Below are 19,262 nucleotides of genomic sequence, written 5' to 3' on the forward strand. Positions count from 1 at the left end.
AAATTTACAATATATAATAGTGAAAAATGCATCTTGTATGCAGTCGTCTAAGTGTAGTGTATCTAAGGTCAAGTCCACATGACTGTTACAAACTCGTCTGCCTGGCCATGACCGGCTGTTTTCTGTGTGACTCTCGTTTAAACCATCACTATGCTGACATGGGCACACACACACTTCCAAGATGGCGCCACTTTAAGCTGAGTAATGTAGATGATTTCTGATTAGAAAAAGCTACTGCTATAATTTAGATAAAAACAGTAAGTAATCAGTACCAAGTGTATCAGCAAGATTCTGAACAGTCTAAGTAATCAAGACAGCAAGCCTCTGGAATCCCTGGCCTTACTTTGATATTCATACAAAGAAAAGATCTGGACTGAGTGTTTTTGGGTGAGTCAAGGTTTATTGTCAACTCTGTAATAGGAATGTTCATCTGTGAATTAATCATTAAACTGAGTTCATCCTAGGAGTTTTCTTGACTTCTTCCGAACCAGGACTCTGGCTTCTGCATTCTTGACTTGTGGGGTCATTCACTTGGTGCAGTTGTTATTTTTCCTTCTTATTTTGAAACTTCGTTACTGAAGAAATTCCAGTGTCAGTCAAAATAATCCTCTATATCGATATTTGGATCTAGGAGGTTCTCTCCATATGATGAAAGGTCCATCTGGTTTAAAATTAAATTTTCAAATGTTTCCTCTAAATCAGTTTCACCAATTAAGACAGCTCCCATCATGCGTCCATTCTGCATGACGACTTTGACATACTCCTGTCCCCTGGTGCACCTCAGCATTAACTCGTGATCCGAGCCTAGGCCTTGTGCATTGTATTTTCCCAGCAGAACAACCTGCATGAGGGTGAAAAGGTCACTTTTATGAGTAGCCCCTTCCAACTCCCCACAAATAACGTAAATCCATTTATCTGGGTCATGTTAGCTTAGACAAAAAAAAAAAAAAAAAAAACAAAAATCAAAACAGTTCCGCCGTGGGAGGAACCCAAAGAAAGCACCTGAATGGCATGAACACACTGCCACACAGCCTACAATCACGTTAAACTGGCATCATTAATATTTTAATATTAAAAGTAGAAAATATATGTGGGTAAAAGTGCCCCCCCCCCATGCAGAGTGAACCGTTTTCCTGAAACCATGGCTTGGAAATTAACATGCGATTGAATCAGACTTTCCCTCAGACTTGCAGACATGTTTCCCCTATGTCTAGTTGAGGGAAGTGGAGACCTGTGTCAGAATGGAGAGAACCAGAGCTCCTGGTTCTTTATTGATGTGCATGTGTGTACCTGTGTGTATACATGCCTGTGCTTGCATCATGGGTATGCAGGTTCCCATGGGGCCCAGCAGAGAGTGTCAGATCCCCTTGAACCGGAGTTATAGGTGCCTGTGAGCTGTCTAATGTGGGAGCAGGGAACTCGAGATTAGCAGTAACTACTGAGCCATCTTTCCAGTCCCCAAAACATCATTTTGATAACAGTTTAAACCACAGATAATTATTTGAGAAGAGACACAGTTGTAATACTTTCAAGCACAAAGGGTATTTTTTTCCCTTTATCATCTTACCTTATAGTTAAAAAATTTTGTGACGTGAGCGAAGAGTTCAAAGCTGAAATCCATGTCGATTGAGTGTCCGGAAGTAGCCGCAGCCATGCACTTGGCTGCGTACCATCCCATCTGCCGTGCCTGGGTCCACAGTCTCATCTGAAATAATGGGAAATGGCACTTTACAGTACTTCTAGTTACTATCTGAATAAAAGTTTCATCCATGAATGTGGGTGTGTATAGGCATGTTCATGAGCATGAACATGAGTGTATGCATGCCAGGAGCATGTTTGAGTGTCAGTGGGCACCTTGAGTCCATCTTGCTTTCCACTCTTTTTCAATTGAGTATGCCAGGTTAGCTGCTCTTCTGACGCTCTCAGTTGGAGTGCTGGGATGTGGTGGCTTATGATGACTTCAGCTTTAACATGGGTTCTGCGAACTCAAACTCTGGCCTTCAGAGTTTGTGTAGCAAGAGCTTTTATACCCACTTCAACTACTGCACCTTCCCTACAATTTCAATCTTACAAATTCCCTTAAGCTAACTTGTATGCCTTTGTCCCAGCTAGTGTTGTCTTTAGTGGTCACCACTGAATGCCAGTCAACATGGTATTTGCTAATCCTAAATTACTGCACCAGACATAGAGGATTGATACCCAACTGTATGTTTGAATATAATATCTATTAAATATAGTGAACCATTTTCGTCTTTACAAGGTGGGAACAAAGTATTTCCAGTGCCTTCACTTCCCAGGACCAGACAGTGATGGCCTCTGAGCTGACTCTGCTCAGACAGACGCAGATGAGGTTTCAGGCAGATTCTCAGAGGATGCTGCAGATTCTTTAAGACAGAACACATCTCACCTTTATATGCTTTCATTACATTTCCACAGAAGTTTTTTAACTCTCCCAATAGAAGACAAAAATCGTAGCCTTGGGAGTCACAGGAGAGTAAAATACTAATTTGTTTACCTATCTAGCTTTTCTGATCTTCCATGTCTTCCCCTGAAATAAACGGTGACGCTGCCCCATGGCTATGAGAACAGGCTTCCCTGCCGGCCGGCCCCTCTGAGCGTGCGCTCCTCCCGCTGTCTTTCAGTACAATCACAGCTGCAGCATGAGCCTCAGAGTGTCTAGAGAGTTTTTACTTTAACTCAGTCTCTGTAGAAGGTCTGATGAAGGAAGGGTCTGCTGTGGAGTAAACTGCCTAGCAACAGCAGATTGGCAGCAGACGCAGCCTAGCGCCACACTGCTGGCATTACCTACCCAGGCACCGACCGACACTGCAGCCCGATACCATCCCTAGGGTTCACACTGGTGACTGAGCAGCATGCGGACATTTAAGTCCGTTTACAGTTTTATGCCAGGGCCACATCCAGAGCCATCCTGGGAACAGGCCTGTTGGCTGTGGCCTGGATAATCCAGAGCCATCCTGGGAACAGGCCTGTTGGCTGTGGCCTGGATGTACCCGAGTTGTTTGAACCTGAAACTCCCTTACATCTGCAGTGTGGGTGATAAAAAGCTAATTAAGTGTCTTTCTTGCAAATTAGAATGTGGAACTATGAAATTCCCTTAGAATAAGGGTTATCTACTCTTTTGAGATGTTGTTCACGTGTATCAGGTTTTGACATAAATTAAAGATGTAATTTGTCCTGAAGGGGTTACGCAGAAGAGAAAGATAACACCCAGAATGCTTTCTAAATTAAAAACATTCCCGCTTACTGTAAAGTGACTTTACAGTGGGAATCTAGTTATGCACCCACAAATCAGCAGCTATGGCTTCCACCTTAGAGTAGAAAAGCTGGCTCAGAAAACTGGATCCATTGATAGCAACTGCTTAGTGCAGATAAATGGAATCTGACAGACGCATGGTCACAGGCGCGGCTCACCTGCTGCCAGACTGGGCTCGGTTGCCAGCATGCAGTGCAGATGTCTCCAGCAGCATAGATGTCAGGGAGTGACGTGCGCATCTGCTCATCCACTTTCAGGCCGCCATCTTCCCCCAGATCAAACTAGGCAGTTGTCATTAGCACAAGGGTGACAAAAACAGAAAGTGACATTTCCCTCTAAGGAGGAAGTCAAGCGTGTGTGTTAACCAAGCCCTGATCAGAGAGGCAGAAGCATCTGCCCAGTGTAGACACCTGGCCAGAACGTTCAGGGATTCAGTTCCTACCCAACAGACTCAAGTCTCAAGAGTTTTACTATCAAAAACACCCAATAGTCAGTAGTCAGTCGTGTTTACTCCAACCCTAATTAGAAGAGCATTCTTTAACACTTCCAATGCTAAGATGCTAGTGTAACAGTCTGCAAGATTTACTCTTGAGAATCCATACAGGTCAGTCTCCCACCAATGTTGACATAAATAAATTGGACATTATGTCCCTGGTGATACTTAAGCTGGATGTTACGTGCTTAGGGATGCTAAGTGGAAGAGAATACTGTAGATCAAGTCAGTTACAGTTTACTAAAATGATAAAGATTAGGAAGCGGACAGACTTCACCTTACATTGTTTCCATGGAGAAAAGGGTGTACGTTTGGTGTGACTCCTGTAGCACTGACAATGAAATCGCAGCCGTATATTTTCCCATTGCTTAATTCCACATACACAGGCCACGTTTCTTTAAAGAAGAAGAATAATTCAATTCTCAAGTGTCCTCTCTAGCAGTTCCCTCAGTGTCGTGGACGGAACAGAAACAGCAAAGGCAGGCGGCTTTAGAGCGCCTCTTGATTTCAGAAGGCCCTGTGACTGGGACAACAGAACGCAGTGACATTGCTTTGTGCTTGGCAGCTTCAAAAGCAGGGTACTCCAAAGGGGACTAAACACTGTCCTTTGGACGTGTGCAGAGAAGTTAACAGTAAATTTAAACTGATGATCACTTTCTAAATAACTTGTGAAGCGATCTGATCAATACTTTCGTCACTCAGCATTTAACCCAGCCCTTCCTCATGTTCCTGTCCACAGTCCCAACTCTACCATTCTATTTCTAAACAAGAAAACAACCAAACCAAACCAAAACAAACAAACATGGAAGATTCCAGAACATTAGCTGCCTGAATGATAGTTCACAGGACTGTGTGTTTGGAGTAGTTCTCAAGGGGTGTAGAATGAGACCAGGCATCTGCACTTAGTCCCAAACACATAGATTTTTAAATTTGATCTAGAAATTTTGTTACTTGTAGTCATGTTACTTATGAAAGCTTCTAGTTTGTTTTAGTCTGTGTAGTACTGACTGGGTTCCTGGGTTGTGTTGTAATGGTTCAAACACTGAACCCAAATAAAATGGAAAGCCTCGTAACATGGAATTCTCGAGAAAAGTACTGAAATGAGAGCCCAAAGTTTCTGATTATTTTTAACCAGATTTTATATGAAAATGTGAAGTTGAAAATAAAATATAGCACCAGGCAGTGGTGGCGCACACATTTAATCCCAGTACTAGGTGGGCAGAGGCAGGTAGATCTCTGAGTTCGAGGCCAGCCTGGTCTAAAGAGAGAATTGCAGGACAGCCAGGGTGACAGAGAAATCCTGTCTCAAAAAATTGTGTGTGTATATATATATGTATGTATGTATGTATGTGTGTGTGTGTATACATACATACATACATACATACATATATATATATATTTTTAAGGAGTGATATTTTTCCTTTTACCTTTATCAACTGTAACTGGCTTATCCTGATGCTTTGGAAAAGTCAAGGGCTTTTTCTTTGTAATCTTAAATTCCTCTTGAAGGTAGATGTTCTTTACTTCACATCTGGTTTCAATGTGAATGCTGTGTGAAAACTGGAAAGGAAATAAATGCTGGTCAGCACAATGCAGTCAGTGCCTGCAGAGACAGATACTGTAGTTTAAATACAGCAGGCTGGTGTTCCCAAACAAGCTCCTCAGAGATTGCTACACGAGTGAGCAGAACCCACCCGGCACTGGAAATGCCAAGTGTGACAGGGTGAGTGGAAGAGGGGGACCCTGTGAAGTCACAGAAGTAACAGATGCACCAAGGAGGCAGCAGGCAGCAGGCCGCAGCATCCACTGATGGAATCTTAAAGCCCTGGATGTTAACACTGCCATTGTAGGAAATGCCTGGGGGAAACGATCCCGTGCCATTTCTATCCCCAGTTAGATACCATTGAGGCGGCTCCCCTCTCACCCACCAAAGCCCAGAAAAGTCTCGAAGCAAATTCAGGCACAAATGACAGCTTTTTTTTCTAACTTTAAAAAAAAAAAATTTTAGTGTTACACGAAAGCAACTTATCTGCTTATTCAATTAAAATATGAAATATCTGACTCCACCTAAAAACTTTCATAAGAGCACTGCATGCATCAAAGGGATGTTCAGCACAGGACAGGACTGTGGTTTATCCCTGTAGTCTGCATGCAGACGTCTCCAGTTCGGCAGTTAGAAAGCAGGCTGAACATTTCTTTTATACAAATTTCATATTCACTATTTTGGTTGGGCAACTGGGCTCTGAAGATCTTCCTGCATGGTGGACTTACAGTCAAGAGATGCAGAGATTTGGTGTTTGGCTGGGTTTCATCAGTTTATGGAAACATACCTCTTCTGGTCCTTTCAGATTCAAGCCTCCATGCCAGTCTGGTCCAAGGGCACTGCCCACATTATCAGCTTTAGCTTTGCTTCTGTTTTCGTCTTTTGCTCCTAAGAAATGAACTCAGATGATTTTAGAGTGGCTGGGCAGAGAACCGGTTAGCTCTGAAGCCTCTGGGCAGTGCCCTGGTTCTCATGCAGACGTGCGGCATGGTGGCACGATCCCTTCGCTGGCTGCTTCCTTCCTTAGTGTTCCATGACAGTGACAGAATGGGTGACCTCTCAGCTACACACCGTATGCACCAGTGTGCCTCAGTGTCGCATACTTGCTAATTTAGTAAGGGTATGAAAGTTAGCTATTCGAGCCTAAATTCTGTAGCCTCGGCAAAACTTAGAAAATTCACTTTGAATTTCATGAGCCAAGATTCTTTCAAGGCTCTTAAATGTAAATCAGTGAGTATGGTTCTCAGTGGACTTTGTAGAAAGTAGTAGTGAACATTGCTCAATTGTAGCGATTCTTTGCCAAGATGCAAATGGGCTGCTTAATTTAAAATTCCCATGCGTATTAAGTATGTATTTTCTACTTTAAATTAACTTGTTAAAAATAGTTGTTCAGATTTTGTTTTTGTTTCGAGATTGGGTCTTACTTCGTAGCCCTGGCTGGCCTAGGCTCTGTGAAGAGAGAGAGCCTGCCACTGACTCTTGTGTGCTGAGATTAAAGGTGCACACCATCAACCCTTTAATACAGATATATTTCACGTGTGTGGGTGTTTCACCTGCATGTCTGTCTGTCCACTACTTATGCTCTTGGCCCCCTTGGAGGCTGGAAGGGGGTGCTGGTTCCCTTGGAACTAGAGTTACAGATGTTGTGGGTTCATTTGTGGGTACTGGGAATCAAACTTGGGTCTTCATAAGGAGCAGGGGTGTTCTTAACTACTGAGTCATCTCTCCAGCCCCCATGTACTTTCTAATCTGAAAATTGCATATAAAGACATAGAAGTAAATATCCATATTCCTGCCCCCTGAATACTTTTTACTGAAGTTTCTTATTGTTAAAAAATAGTTCATCTGCAAATGTAACAAGTCAGGTACTTACCTTCAATTGTATATATGGTTCTTCTATGTGCGATTTTAGCCTCTGACTTTTCAGACATGAGCTTGGAAGTCAAAAATTCTGCTGCGCCTGCGTCAAAGAAAGTATTCCCAATGGCTTTATCCTTTATGGCCCAAATCACTTCACAGCCTTCAATTTCATACCTAGGAGGAATGTTACAGTTTCCTGTAGGAAAGTCAAGGGAGAAAAATCTCTGCGAGTAACACCTGTCCTGTGCAGCACAAGCAAAGGACATGGGCTACAGAGGAGAGCAGTTCACAGCAAGTATGTCAGCTTTACAGAAAGAACCCAGTAATGCCATGTACAGAATACCACATAACATGCCTCACAATGACTGTCCTTCCAGTGTTCAGTGGACAACACAGCTATATCAGTGTGTTCCAGGGGCACTATCTGGCTGTGACAGAAGCAGTCACATGTATGTCTAGATATACGTATACATGCATATATGTATGTATAGATGTATATGTGTATGTATAGATGTGTGTACAGATGTATGTATATACAGATGTATGTACATACAGATGTGTGTATGTATGTATAGATGTATATGTGTATGTATAGATGTGTGTATGTATGTACAGATGGCTGTATGTATGTTGAGATGTGTGTATGTATGTAAGGTTGTGTATGTGTGTATAGATGTACAGATGTATGTACATACAGATGTGTGTATGTATGTACAGATGTACATGTGTATGTATAGATGTCTGTATGTATGTACAAATGTCTGTATGTATGTTCATATGTGTGCATGTATGTATAGATGTATATATGTATGTATAGATGTGTGTACAAATGTCTGTACATACAGATGTATGTACAGATGTCTGTATGTATGTACAGATGTGTATATGTATAGATGTATGTATTTCAGATGAATGAATGGATGGGTGATATGACCTAAGAACACTGGAAACACTGCTTCATGTGGTAACTGTTTTCTAGATGCTCATGTAAGAAGGTAGGAAGGAGGTTTGTAGCCTACACCTTCATGCAGTTGTAAAGAACTATCACCTGCTTTAATTTCTCTTCCCAAACCCTTTAACAAAAGAGATGCAGTTCAGAGAGATGAGGACCTTAAAGGGGCAGGTCCTTGGTAATACAAACTGGCCTCTGTTGCCATTCACCAGCTAACCAAGCTCCCAGCATGTCATTTATCTAGATGTGGACACAAGCATGCTGTGTGCATTCCATTCCCTCCCGATGGCCATCATGATGCAGATACTTTCTGCTATTTAATAAACTATTAGGGTAAAACATGTGTGTGTGTGTGTGTGTGTGTGTGTGTGTGTGTGTGTGTATATATATCAAATTGGATATGCAGACCCCCTTCCGTAGGACACGTGGATTTTATAACAGTAAGAGTGTAATTAATATATTTTTTAACACTTTAACATTTTTCTTTACCCTTGTATGTGCATCTTGTATGTGGGTACATGTGTCACGGCATGCATATGAAAGTTGTGATAACTTTATGAAGTCCATTCTTTGTAAAATTTGTGTGATTGTTATGTCTGTGTGTAGGCATCTCCCATGACCACGGTATGCATGTGGAGGTCAGAGGTCAACACTGGAGTTAGCTCTCACACCTTGATAGACATGGACAGGCCCTGGGGCTGACTGAGGTCAAGCGTGCACTAACTAACCTGCTGAGATAGCTTGCCATTTTCTCACTGTTACGGTATAAAATACCGCCATCTTTATTTATAGGCTGGCGGGATGACTTTCCTAGACTAATCCATAGCTAGAGATAAACAAAGGTTTAGTGCCCGTGGCTCCACAATACCGGGAAGTCACACCTTCTGATATGTGGTAGACTCTATTGCCCCATCCCGGCCAATGAACATTCATAGTCACTGAGTTTCTGATCACTGGAAAGACACTGGATTTGGTGCTGCTCAGGCTACATATATAACATTGCTCACCAGAAGAAAGTAGAGAACATACATGTGGGTTGAACACATTTCATACTTCACATACATTTAAGCATGGTTATGAAATGCTTTTCTTTTTATAATGTGGAAATTTGTATGTCATCCATACTTCTAGACGTAATGTCACAGCATACAACAGTCAGTGTGGCATAACATCCTCATGACTGACTAGCAGGCCGCATTACATATGTAATCATGAGAGACTACTGTGTTAGCTCTCCTTCAAGAGCACCCGTTAGTCAACTCTTCATAATGCTAACAGTGTTCTCAGCAAGATACCAAAGCTTGGTATCACACTGGGAGATACCTCCACTTTAGAAACCACTCTAAAGAAAGGTATTACAGGTATTGTGACTGTGTGAAATTACAACAATTATTTGTTGTGTGTCTTTGGAAGGGAAAGCATCAAACTGCCTTTAGAGATTGGCAGGGGCATAGCAGGGACAGTAACCAGCATAAAGGAACGCAGAGGACACAGCTAGCACTGGCCACTGGGGCACAGAGTGTCACAGAACAGAAGGGTTGACTGTCACTTTTCACCATGAGTGCTGACTCAGATCCAGAATCAGGGGCAGCATGGTAAGAGACTTCCCTCGAGCCGCATGCAAAACTGTCTGTTTACTTAACAGACAGCGAACAGGAAAAAGGTTTCAATGTAACTATAGTACTGATAGCCCACGGGGTACTTTGGAAGTAGCTAGAGGAGCATGTGTGGTCCCCTCACCCCTCCAATCAGCACCAAGGCTCAGTGGACTTGTTTCCCTGCATTTCCCTGCACAGTGCCACAGCTGTCACAGTCATCTGAGGACCGCCACCCTGGTACCCAGGTACCCTGTGGCGTGGCTGTTCTCTAAAGGACAGGTAAACCAGGCGGGGAGTTGGAATGGGTGCTGTAAGCAAACACTTGAGAAGACCTTGTTTTAATTCAGATTTGTTTTAAGTCCAAGTTGGTTTGGACCAGCCTTCCTAGCATGAAAACCACCCACTCTTCCTTGTCAGCCACGGCTAGCGGACAAAACTCCTGAGGAAAAGTGAGTCGGGGTCATGCAGCTGACAGAGGAACGTTCCTCAGTGCTCACTGAATTGGAAGTGTCTTATGATGAAAACATCCATATTAGGTGCTCTCATTTCTCCAAGCCACAGATCAAGAGCTGGGAAGAACACACGTCCTAATCAGCATGACAAGATGCTGGGCGAGTGAGGCATGCTGGGTAGAAGCGGCGCCGAGAGACTGCTAACGGTATGCATATGTAGACTGTTAAGCAGTGCATGCTTACAGAACACATCGCAAGTCTAACAAGCCCAGGTTAAACACACCCCAGACCCTGTATATTTAGCAGTATTTCTGCAACTTGGGTTCCATAAGGGTTAAATAGTAAAGTGGGTTCTCTTAAAAAACATACGGGAAGGCATATATATTCTCTCGACATTTAAGATGTTTTCTCATCTGCCAATAATGATATAATCTCAGAGTATCTTTTAGTATGAGAGACTTACACCAGCTCAAGTGCAATGCCACCGTTCCCGACGATCATTATTCTCTTGGCTTTTGTAAGCTGTCTCTGAAACTCCTGTCAGGAAGAAACAAGGAGACAGCATTTTGACAGAGTAGAAGTATCGCTGATAATATTCTAAGCATGGGCGGTTTGCAGAGTTTACAGGTGGACAACAAAATAAAATGTGCTCCCCCATGCCAGGACACTTCCTCCCAATTAGCATTATGGCCTCCCCATGTGCTTCCTGCCTTTGTGTCACTGTGTTTTAAAGCCCCGTGAACCTCAGGAAGAGATGCTGTCTGGATCACCACGTGCCTCGTGTTTGACTGACCCATTGCTGTAAGCAGGTAGGTCCCATCACTGGCTTCCCTGGACTGAGAGTCAGGGCACGTAAATTAGGAGTCCCTGGCCTTAGCAGTTTCTACACAAGACAACCTGGGATGAGCTACTTAACCTTCTATGTCCCATGGTGCCCGTGTTTGTGTAAGGATGATGGCACCTGTATGCAACATCACATATGCAAAAGTTGAGTAGCAAGGACACAATAATTTGTAACATTTAATTGAAGAAATGTTACCATTTTATGATGACTAGTGCCTCTTGCACAACCTTTCCTCATGATTGAGATGAGCTCAGAGTAGTCTGTGGCCCTCCTGGCACTTGCACAGGAACAGATGTCCCTTGCTTTAGGATGACTTCAGAAAAGTAATTCATTCCTCCCTTCTAAGTAACCACCACCATTAAGTTCACTTGAAAGCATAATCACCGACTATAAGCTAAGCACTGGAGTTTTCATTTGCTGCCATTCAAGGGTCAGACCTTAAGGAAGCTCTACAAGGAGCAGGTGTTCAGAGGAGAAGACCACACATTTCAGCCACACATGGAAAGCACTGAGGGTTACCCCAGAGTAACCATACTCTCTGGGGAGCACTGGAGTTACCCCAGAGTAACCATACTCTCTGGGGAGCACTGAGGAGGAGTTACCCCAGAGTAACCATACTCTGGGGAGCACTGAGGAGGAGTTACCCCAGAGTAACCATACTCTCTGGGGAGCACTGGAGGAGTTACCCCAGCCCCCGGGCCGACCCCAGAGTAACCATACTCTCTGGGGACCACTGGAGTTACCCCAGAGTAACCATACTCTCTGGGGAGCACTGAGGAGTTACCCTAGAGTAACCATACTCTGGGGAGCACTGAGGAGGAGTTACCCCAGAGTAACCATACTCTCTGGGGACCACTGGAGTTACCCCAGAGTAACCATACTCTCTGGGCCCTGCTCCCCCTGGGGGGCACTGAGGAGTTACCCCCAGAGTAACCATACTCCGGGACACTCCTGGGAGCACGAGGAGTTACCCCAGAGTAACCTTACTCTCTGGGGAGCACTGAGGAGGAGTTACCCCAGAGTAACCATACTCTCTGGGGAGCACTGAGGAGTTACCCTAGAGTAAACATCCCCATAAATCCCGATTCGCACACCATCTTATGCACCCCAATTAATACTGCACGCCTTCCCTTCAGCCATGCAGCTGCCTCTGTGGCAGTGTTTCCTGGAGTCACAAGGGATGTCCCGAGGGGCCAGTGAGTCCCTGGAGTAAAGGCTGAGCCGAAGCAGTCACAAGCGTGCTCTGCTAAAACAAGCCTCATTGTTCATGAGAAGCTACTGAGCTCTGCTAAAGTCTCCTCTAAATTCCCAAGGAATTATGGCAACAGCAGCCTGGAGAAAATCGTTAGCCGCTTGAAAGAACATGGATCATATCAATGCAACGTAATCGCATCCCCGCGGGGTGTGGAGATGAAGCCAGAAAGCTTCTTGGTAACATGGGGTGGTAAGTCCTGACACAGTTAAAAAAATGTGGGCCACACTGCATAGAAGGAAGTGTAGCCTTACAGGGAGAGGGAGGCTCTGCTTGTGAGAGGGCAGAGCAACAAGCCAAGCAAGCTCTGGGACCCCACCCACAAACATCCTGCAAATATTATTATTTGCTGCGAAGTTACTGGAGATCTGTTTGTTTTACTTTGGGAAAATGATTGTTACACTGCTTAGTTGCAAATCTCACATTCCCAGTACAGAATGACTAACTGTTGAAGTAAAGTGCAATGCCAGCACTGTCTTTATACATGTTTTGGCTGAGTGTCTCAGCCAGAAGAACAGGGTGTCAGTTTTAGCTAGAACCATGTAATCATTAGCCAAAGTGAAGCTGGCGATGGTAAAAGAAGGTAAAAGATTCTGTGGCCTCTGAATGACGGGTCAGACTGCCTCTCTTTGGACACTGTGGGAGTTAGTGATCAGTGAAAGGCTGTCAATCACTTTTGCTTTCCAGACTCACCCTTCAGACATTACCTGAGCACTGTCGGTATCCCGAATTCCTAATACATAAGGATTTCCCTCACAGATCAACTTTGGCTTAGCTCCAGCACACAGACAGAGTTTCTTATACACATGCTGATGGCCATCTTCTGTGAAGATACACTGTGAACACAGGGCAAGAGAGGAAGAAATGGCTGACAAGCAAAACACAAACACAGGGGCTCGGTAACAGCCAATACAGGGTAATCAAGGGGAGTCCACCTTCTCTAGTGTAGTGAGCGTCCCTCGTAAGCCACATGGAGACTAGCGGGAACTACCTCTCCTTCTCTAAAACACAGAGGTTTGTATTAACACACTCTCAGGGTTATGCTGACTTCAGTTAATATGATATGAGAATCTTCAATGAAGATGTATACATTTTTTTTTAATCTTGAAGGAAACTCCTAAAAGGCCATTTGATTCTAATCATATCACACCTTAATAATCTTAACATTTGCTATGGGTTCAAATGAGCAGTACATGTTGAAGTTGTAACTTGTCTTTTTAAAAAATAAAATATTAGATTATTAAAATAGTATTTGTATTATTAAATGTAACAATAGCTTTGCTAGTATTTATCAGATTTACTAGTGAAGATTTTACATGTGTGAATTTCTTTAAAAAAAGCTTTTGTTGTGTTTTTGAGACAGGGTCTCATACAAACCAAGATGGTCTCAAATTTCTTAAGTATCTGAGGATGACCTTGTAGTCCTGATTTTCCTGCTTCCCTTCCAAAGTGCTCAAATCACAGTTGTGCACCAGGCTTGGACACAAAGAGTCAAATAAAAAACTGACACATCCTACCTTTAAAATTATTTCCACTAATTTCATCAACACCAGTGGATCTAAAATGACATAGCATATCTGCTTATTTTGTTCCTCTATGTGGAATGAAAATCTACGTCTAACTAGTGTCCGTTAGAGAGTGAGTAACCGGTAAGTACTCGACACTGTGAAAACGCGGGCTGAGAATGAACTCGTTCACCTTGGTGTGTGTGTGTGTGTGGTGTGTGTGTGATTTGTAAAGTCTGGCAGTCACAGCACTTACTCCACAGAGGCTTTTTTTGTCCACAGTACTTTTCACAAATATGAAACCCAATAATCCAACACAGTGTAGTCCACACGGAAACTTGATACCAGTCTCCGTTCAGAATCTGGCCCAAATCTGGTCAGACAGACAGACAGAAGGCAGAGGGATCGACCAAGGTTTAAACTGATTCACATTTAGACGGCTAAAAACACTAACCCTTTTTATTAGCTATTGCTGACTTTTTGGACACAGCCAAGAAAGAGCCAGCGCTACGGTGGTAACACGGCTGTTGTATTAGGACCGGGTAGATAATCAGTCCAAGGGCAGCTTGAGCTACAAGGGACCAGAGCCAGCATCCCTACACATACAAGCCATGAGATCAGAATCACACTTGGGACACTTGGGTGTCACTGGGAGAGATTCCGACTTGTGAGTGCCCTGTTTACTACACCTTTGAGAGCTTGCTTCCATTTGTAAAATAACTGAGCCTGGACCCTGTTCTACTGAGGTAGCTGGAATACAATTGGCCCCATAAGCTCATAGGGAGTAGCACTATTGGGAGGCGTGGCCTTGCTAGAGGAAGTGTGTCACTGTGGGGGCGGGCTTTGAGGCCTCCTTTACTCAAGCCATGCTCAGTGTGGTGCACAGTTGTTTCTGTTTCCTGTGAATGAAGACGTAGAACCCTCAGCCCCTTCTCCAGCACCAAGACTGCCTGTATGCCATCATGCTTCCAGCCATGACAATTGATGGATTCATCCTCCTGAACCATGAGCTAGCCATCTGAATTAAGTGATTTTATCTGTAAGAGTTGCTGTGGTCATGCTGTCTCTTCACAGCAAGAGAAACTACTGGGACATCTCCCATAACAAGGGATCCACCCTGTGATCTGGAACTCTGGTTCTTTTCCAGCAAACAAGGCACTTTTCCTTTGTTTTTAGTGAATTGCACTGTACTCGTAACTTAGAGCTTACGGAAACAAGTGCACACCCCTATCTGCATCCTTCCTAAAGCTCACAGAAGATACACCATCCCTGAGACCCCTCATCTGCTTTCACATGTGAGGGGAACAATGTCCAGAAGACTTTGTGGAGTAGCTCAAACCCGAAACATTTTCCAACTATATTGTACCTGTCAACCAGACGCTACATCATTTTGGACAATGCAACTATGTTGTAATTAGTTGTTGGCCAAGAGCCACCTGCTCCACCTCAGTTTATCCTCAACACTGTTAGACACATCTTACTTAAAATACTGTATTGTCCATACGTCTACAATTTCATACAACTATAAAATAAACCTGCCATCACTCAATATTACTCACTTAGCTTGCTTATCAGCCTCCTTTCCCACACCCTAATCCCACTGACTGGTCAATCCCCCACTCCCCAACCCTTCCTTCCTTGGGGTTACAGTTCTTAGAATATCCTTTTCTACCTGTAAAATACTTAACTTACCATCTTCTAAAATCCATGCTCAAGCACGTCATTCCCTCTGTGAGTCTTACCAGAGCTCGGCATCCGAGCTTTGACAGCAATTGTGTGACTTCACCCCTTGAACACCATTATAAGATGATGACACGGTGTCAGTGTCTACTCTCCCCACGACACTGACAACTGTAGGAGCAAGTGTGTAGCCCTGTTGTACGCCAGGACCTTGTGCTGTGCCCAGGACACAGTGGGCGCTCCATGACTACCAACAGAGCCCAAGGTGCCTCACGACCTACTCACACAACTTCCCAGAGGGTAAACTTTCTAATAATGGGATCCATGCCACTAGCCTACACAATTTAGGGCTTAGGGAGTGTTGATGACAGAAGCATGCTTAAAAGAAGAGGGGTAAAACCTGGGATTTAACATTAAAAAAAAAAATATCATTTAACAAGAAAAGGTCTTACATGTTCTTCGCTCTTCAGCTGTTTTACTCCAGATTCTATGACCTTAATGTTGGGAAAGCGATTTTCCAGCACAGTACTTGGCTGTTCTTCAACATCAAATTCTTCCAATACTTTAGAAACCTTTACGAGACCAGAGAGACTTATAAGTGCACATTTTAAGAAGGTATTTCCTTTGACTTACACAGTGTTGTTCATGCTTACAGACAGGAAGGTTAGCCTACTGCGCTGCTGTGGTTCGCGAGCTATGTCCCTTGAAAACCCACCAGTTAAAGGCCTGGAGGTCATTCTAGGTGGGGCCCACTGCAGGGAAGCCAGGCCCCTAGACAGGCCCAGGGCATCGCAACATGGGTGCCCCCTCCCTATGTGGGGCCTATATGAAGTTTGCAACTGTTCTACCACACACTAATCATGGACTGACCCCTCTTTTGTCCATGATAGTGACAACTGGGAGGAGCAAGTGTGTACCCAGGTCACAGTGGTCCCCATAACTACCAACGGACTGAAGTGCCACACTGCCTAGTCATAGAACTTCTGACTGAGGCTGATACTCACAGGCATTCTGTCAGGGTGACAGAGAGCTGATTGATACATGCATTCTTTATATAGTAGATGTATGTGTCTTCTGCGCTAAGCTCAACGGTCCGGCTACTGCTGTGCTTTGGATTTCTTTCTTTCTTTTTTTTTTTTTCTTTTGCCTCTAAAAATGTCAGCTAACACAACTGACTTTACTGGCATGTAACTGAACAGACAATGATTTTCTTAAAGTATTCTAGCTTCTCCACTCTCTTTACCAGGTAACTGTTTTGCATCTTTAGAGCCTTCTTTCCTCTTCTTTAAAACCATCACTATCTCCTCGGTTTCGCTCTGTCCTTTCCAGCTCAGATTCCTGTGAGCATTTAATCTTGGGTCCAAACCCTTTAGTTCTCCATGGCCCTATCTTCAACCACAAACCCTCAAACACGTATAGCTCAAACTCCCTAGTCTGTGTGACAGACCACAGCTCAGTGTTGGAACTTGGCAGCTCTGCAAATATTTTGTGAAAAATCTGACTGTAGGACTTGTAATATTCAAGCTTTTTACATTCTGAATTACCAGGGATCCCAGAGGCCTATGTTAATCACACAGAGTGCTATTTGCCTTATTAGAGATAAAAGTCAAGAAAAACGCCAGAATTTCCCAATTCAATTAAAAATAACTGTACTTAATATACGTTGAACACATAGACATTTAATGAAAAACAGCTTCAGACTTCCCAAATTACAACAAATTCGGTAAAAAGGCAGTGTTTTACATCTCAAATGCATTTCATTGTTGCACAGTTTCTTACCTGCTTGAAGTTTGTAACTGCTTTGATAACGGGAGAGGCTGTTACCAGGAGAATGTCTTCTGCAGGAAAGTTAACAGCCAGCTGAATTTTAGAGAGAAAAAGCGGGCTAGTAAATTACTTCAGGTATTACTGAATAAATGATGTCAGTCAACTAATAAAACTTCAGTGTTTTGCATGTAAAATCTGTTATTCTGAGTTCTGTTCATAATGGTACAGCGTTGGTAATGTTAAACTCTTTCAGTGCTAAAGTAAACAATACACTCATGGTAAAGGTGAGCAAAGTCCGGGTAAGTGTCTCTGGTTGACTTATTTTGCATGCTAATTTAAAGTTACAACAGTCTATTACAAACTGCCTGGTTTCATAAAATTATGTTTTCATTTTGTCTTCAACCAAGGACAAAACTAAAGCTCTGTCGCTTCCTCTCCGACTGGTATGTATTCTGGGGAGACAAAGCCATGTTAACATCAGCTTAACAAAAATGGGGGAGCCTTACCTTACTGTGGTTACATTATTTCCTCCTTTCTTCCTCACTTTGCAGGGGAGCACTAACTCATCTTGGATTCTGCTTCTCTGCTGGCTGCTTCTCTGCTGGCCTCTCCTCATGGCCCATAAACCTGAGCTCCTTCCAGTAACATGCCCTTAGTACATGCAAGGGCTCTTTGTCTCAAATTATTTGACAGTACTATCTCTAGCTCCATCTTTGTTTATTTTTCATAATATGAAATCCATCCCTATTTCCATTGCTAGATCAAGTTCTCAAAACCTTATACTCCTGAAAACGATCCACAAGCGAGCCCCCAGGCTCAACCACCTATCAATCATCGGCCACTATCCCTAACACCGTAGCCAATTACACGTCAAAAGCTTTCATTTGAACACTTTACTCTGCAGGTCAAAACCACGTATTTGTAGATTTTCGTTAAACACTTGGCATGGCATACAACCCTATCTGCTCTGAGCTCTGGCAATCTTCCTTGCTTGGGTCTCTTAATTAATAGTGTCATGCTATTCCCCACTGGAGGTTACACTGTGGAGTTTCTCGTTCTCGGGTAAACCCTACTACGCTGCCTGGAATAAGAACTCTTGATGGGCAAACAGAAGATGGCCTGCAAAGACTAAACGCTCAAAGTACTCAAACGTCTTCTATTTCTTGGGACTAAAGTGGTTGGTATGCAACATCCCTATAGGGACTCGTCAGATTCGCTTTCTTGGTCACCATAGCCGGGAATTCGACATCTGTATTCCTTTGCCCCAAACTTTGGCTGGAGATGCAATCTCATCTTGGGAGTCAGAAGTACTGTACTAATTAAGGGCTCGGGACCTGCCAAGAAGCTAAGTTTCACGTGTGAAGGAATCACGAAGAGCGGGTGGATTTTCTGTGCAAACGCTAAGGCCCCTCTTGCGGGCTGCGGACGGAGAATGCTCCGCCAGCCCGAGCGCTGCATCCCCCAAACTCGCCACCCCCGCCCACGGGGTCCGGAAGGGGCGGAGCCCGCGCACACGAACCTGCTCCGCACACGTGACGCCCGCGATGCCGCCTCCCACCACCACGAACGTCCCCTCCGATCGCACGGCCGCCATGCTCTCCCCGGACAGACTGACTGACACTGGTGACCTGCAAGCCTCTATCCACCCGGAAGGGAAGCTGCTTGCATAGCCACTTCCGGGCGCTCGGTCCATGGACTCTGAACTACGGGTGCCCGGAAGCTTCATACTTAATCCGTTTGAGTATTTCCTCATCCTGCGTTTACAAGCTTGGAAGTGGCTCAGCCTTTCCCAGGTTTTATGTCTGTGTTACCACACCCACACCTTACTCTGTGTGGTAGACGCTGCCTTCAGGCACCTTACAGTAGCCCTCTCTTCTCATTCTGTAGATGAAAAACACGAAGCTTCTCAATTACCGCAGGTCATCTAGAGATGGGAGATTTTCATTGAGGAAACATTTCTTCTTTATGACAATCAAACACTATCAAATTGTTCTGTAAGAAGCTTGGTATTGGTGCAAATAGGCAGGAAGACCAATGGAATC

General features: G+C 43.9%; 1 protein-coding gene across 1 annotated transcript; it reads right to left on the bottom strand.

Annotated features, from left to right (window-relative positions):
• Positions 1-380: 380 nt before the first annotated feature.
• Positions 381-18,816, bottom strand: LOC127215591 (pyridine nucleotide-disulfide oxidoreductase domain-containing protein 1). The gene is made up of 12 exons (XM_051175995.1): positions 18,740-18,816; positions 17,233-17,313; positions 15,906-16,025; positions 12,976-13,104; positions 10,636-10,709; positions 7,184-7,344; positions 6,098-6,198; positions 5,195-5,327; positions 4,050-4,162; positions 3,433-3,555; positions 1,568-1,705; positions 381-841 (listed from the first exon to the last, which is right to left on the bottom strand). The coding sequence occupies exons 1-12, from the start codon at positions 18,812-18,814 to the stop codon at positions 593-595; spliced, it is 1,497 nt and encodes a 498-aa protein (XP_051031952.1). The 5' UTR covers positions 18,815-18,816; the 3' UTR covers positions 381-592.
• Between the last annotated feature and the right edge of the window lie 446 nt (positions 18,817-19,262).

The sequence above is a fragment of the Phodopus roborovskii genome, unplaced genomic scaffold (assembly GCF_943737965.1).
Source record: "Phodopus roborovskii unplaced genomic scaffold, PHOROB, whole genome shotgun sequence".
Taxonomy (NCBI): Eukaryota; Metazoa; Chordata; class Mammalia; order Rodentia; family Cricetidae; genus Phodopus; species Phodopus roborovskii.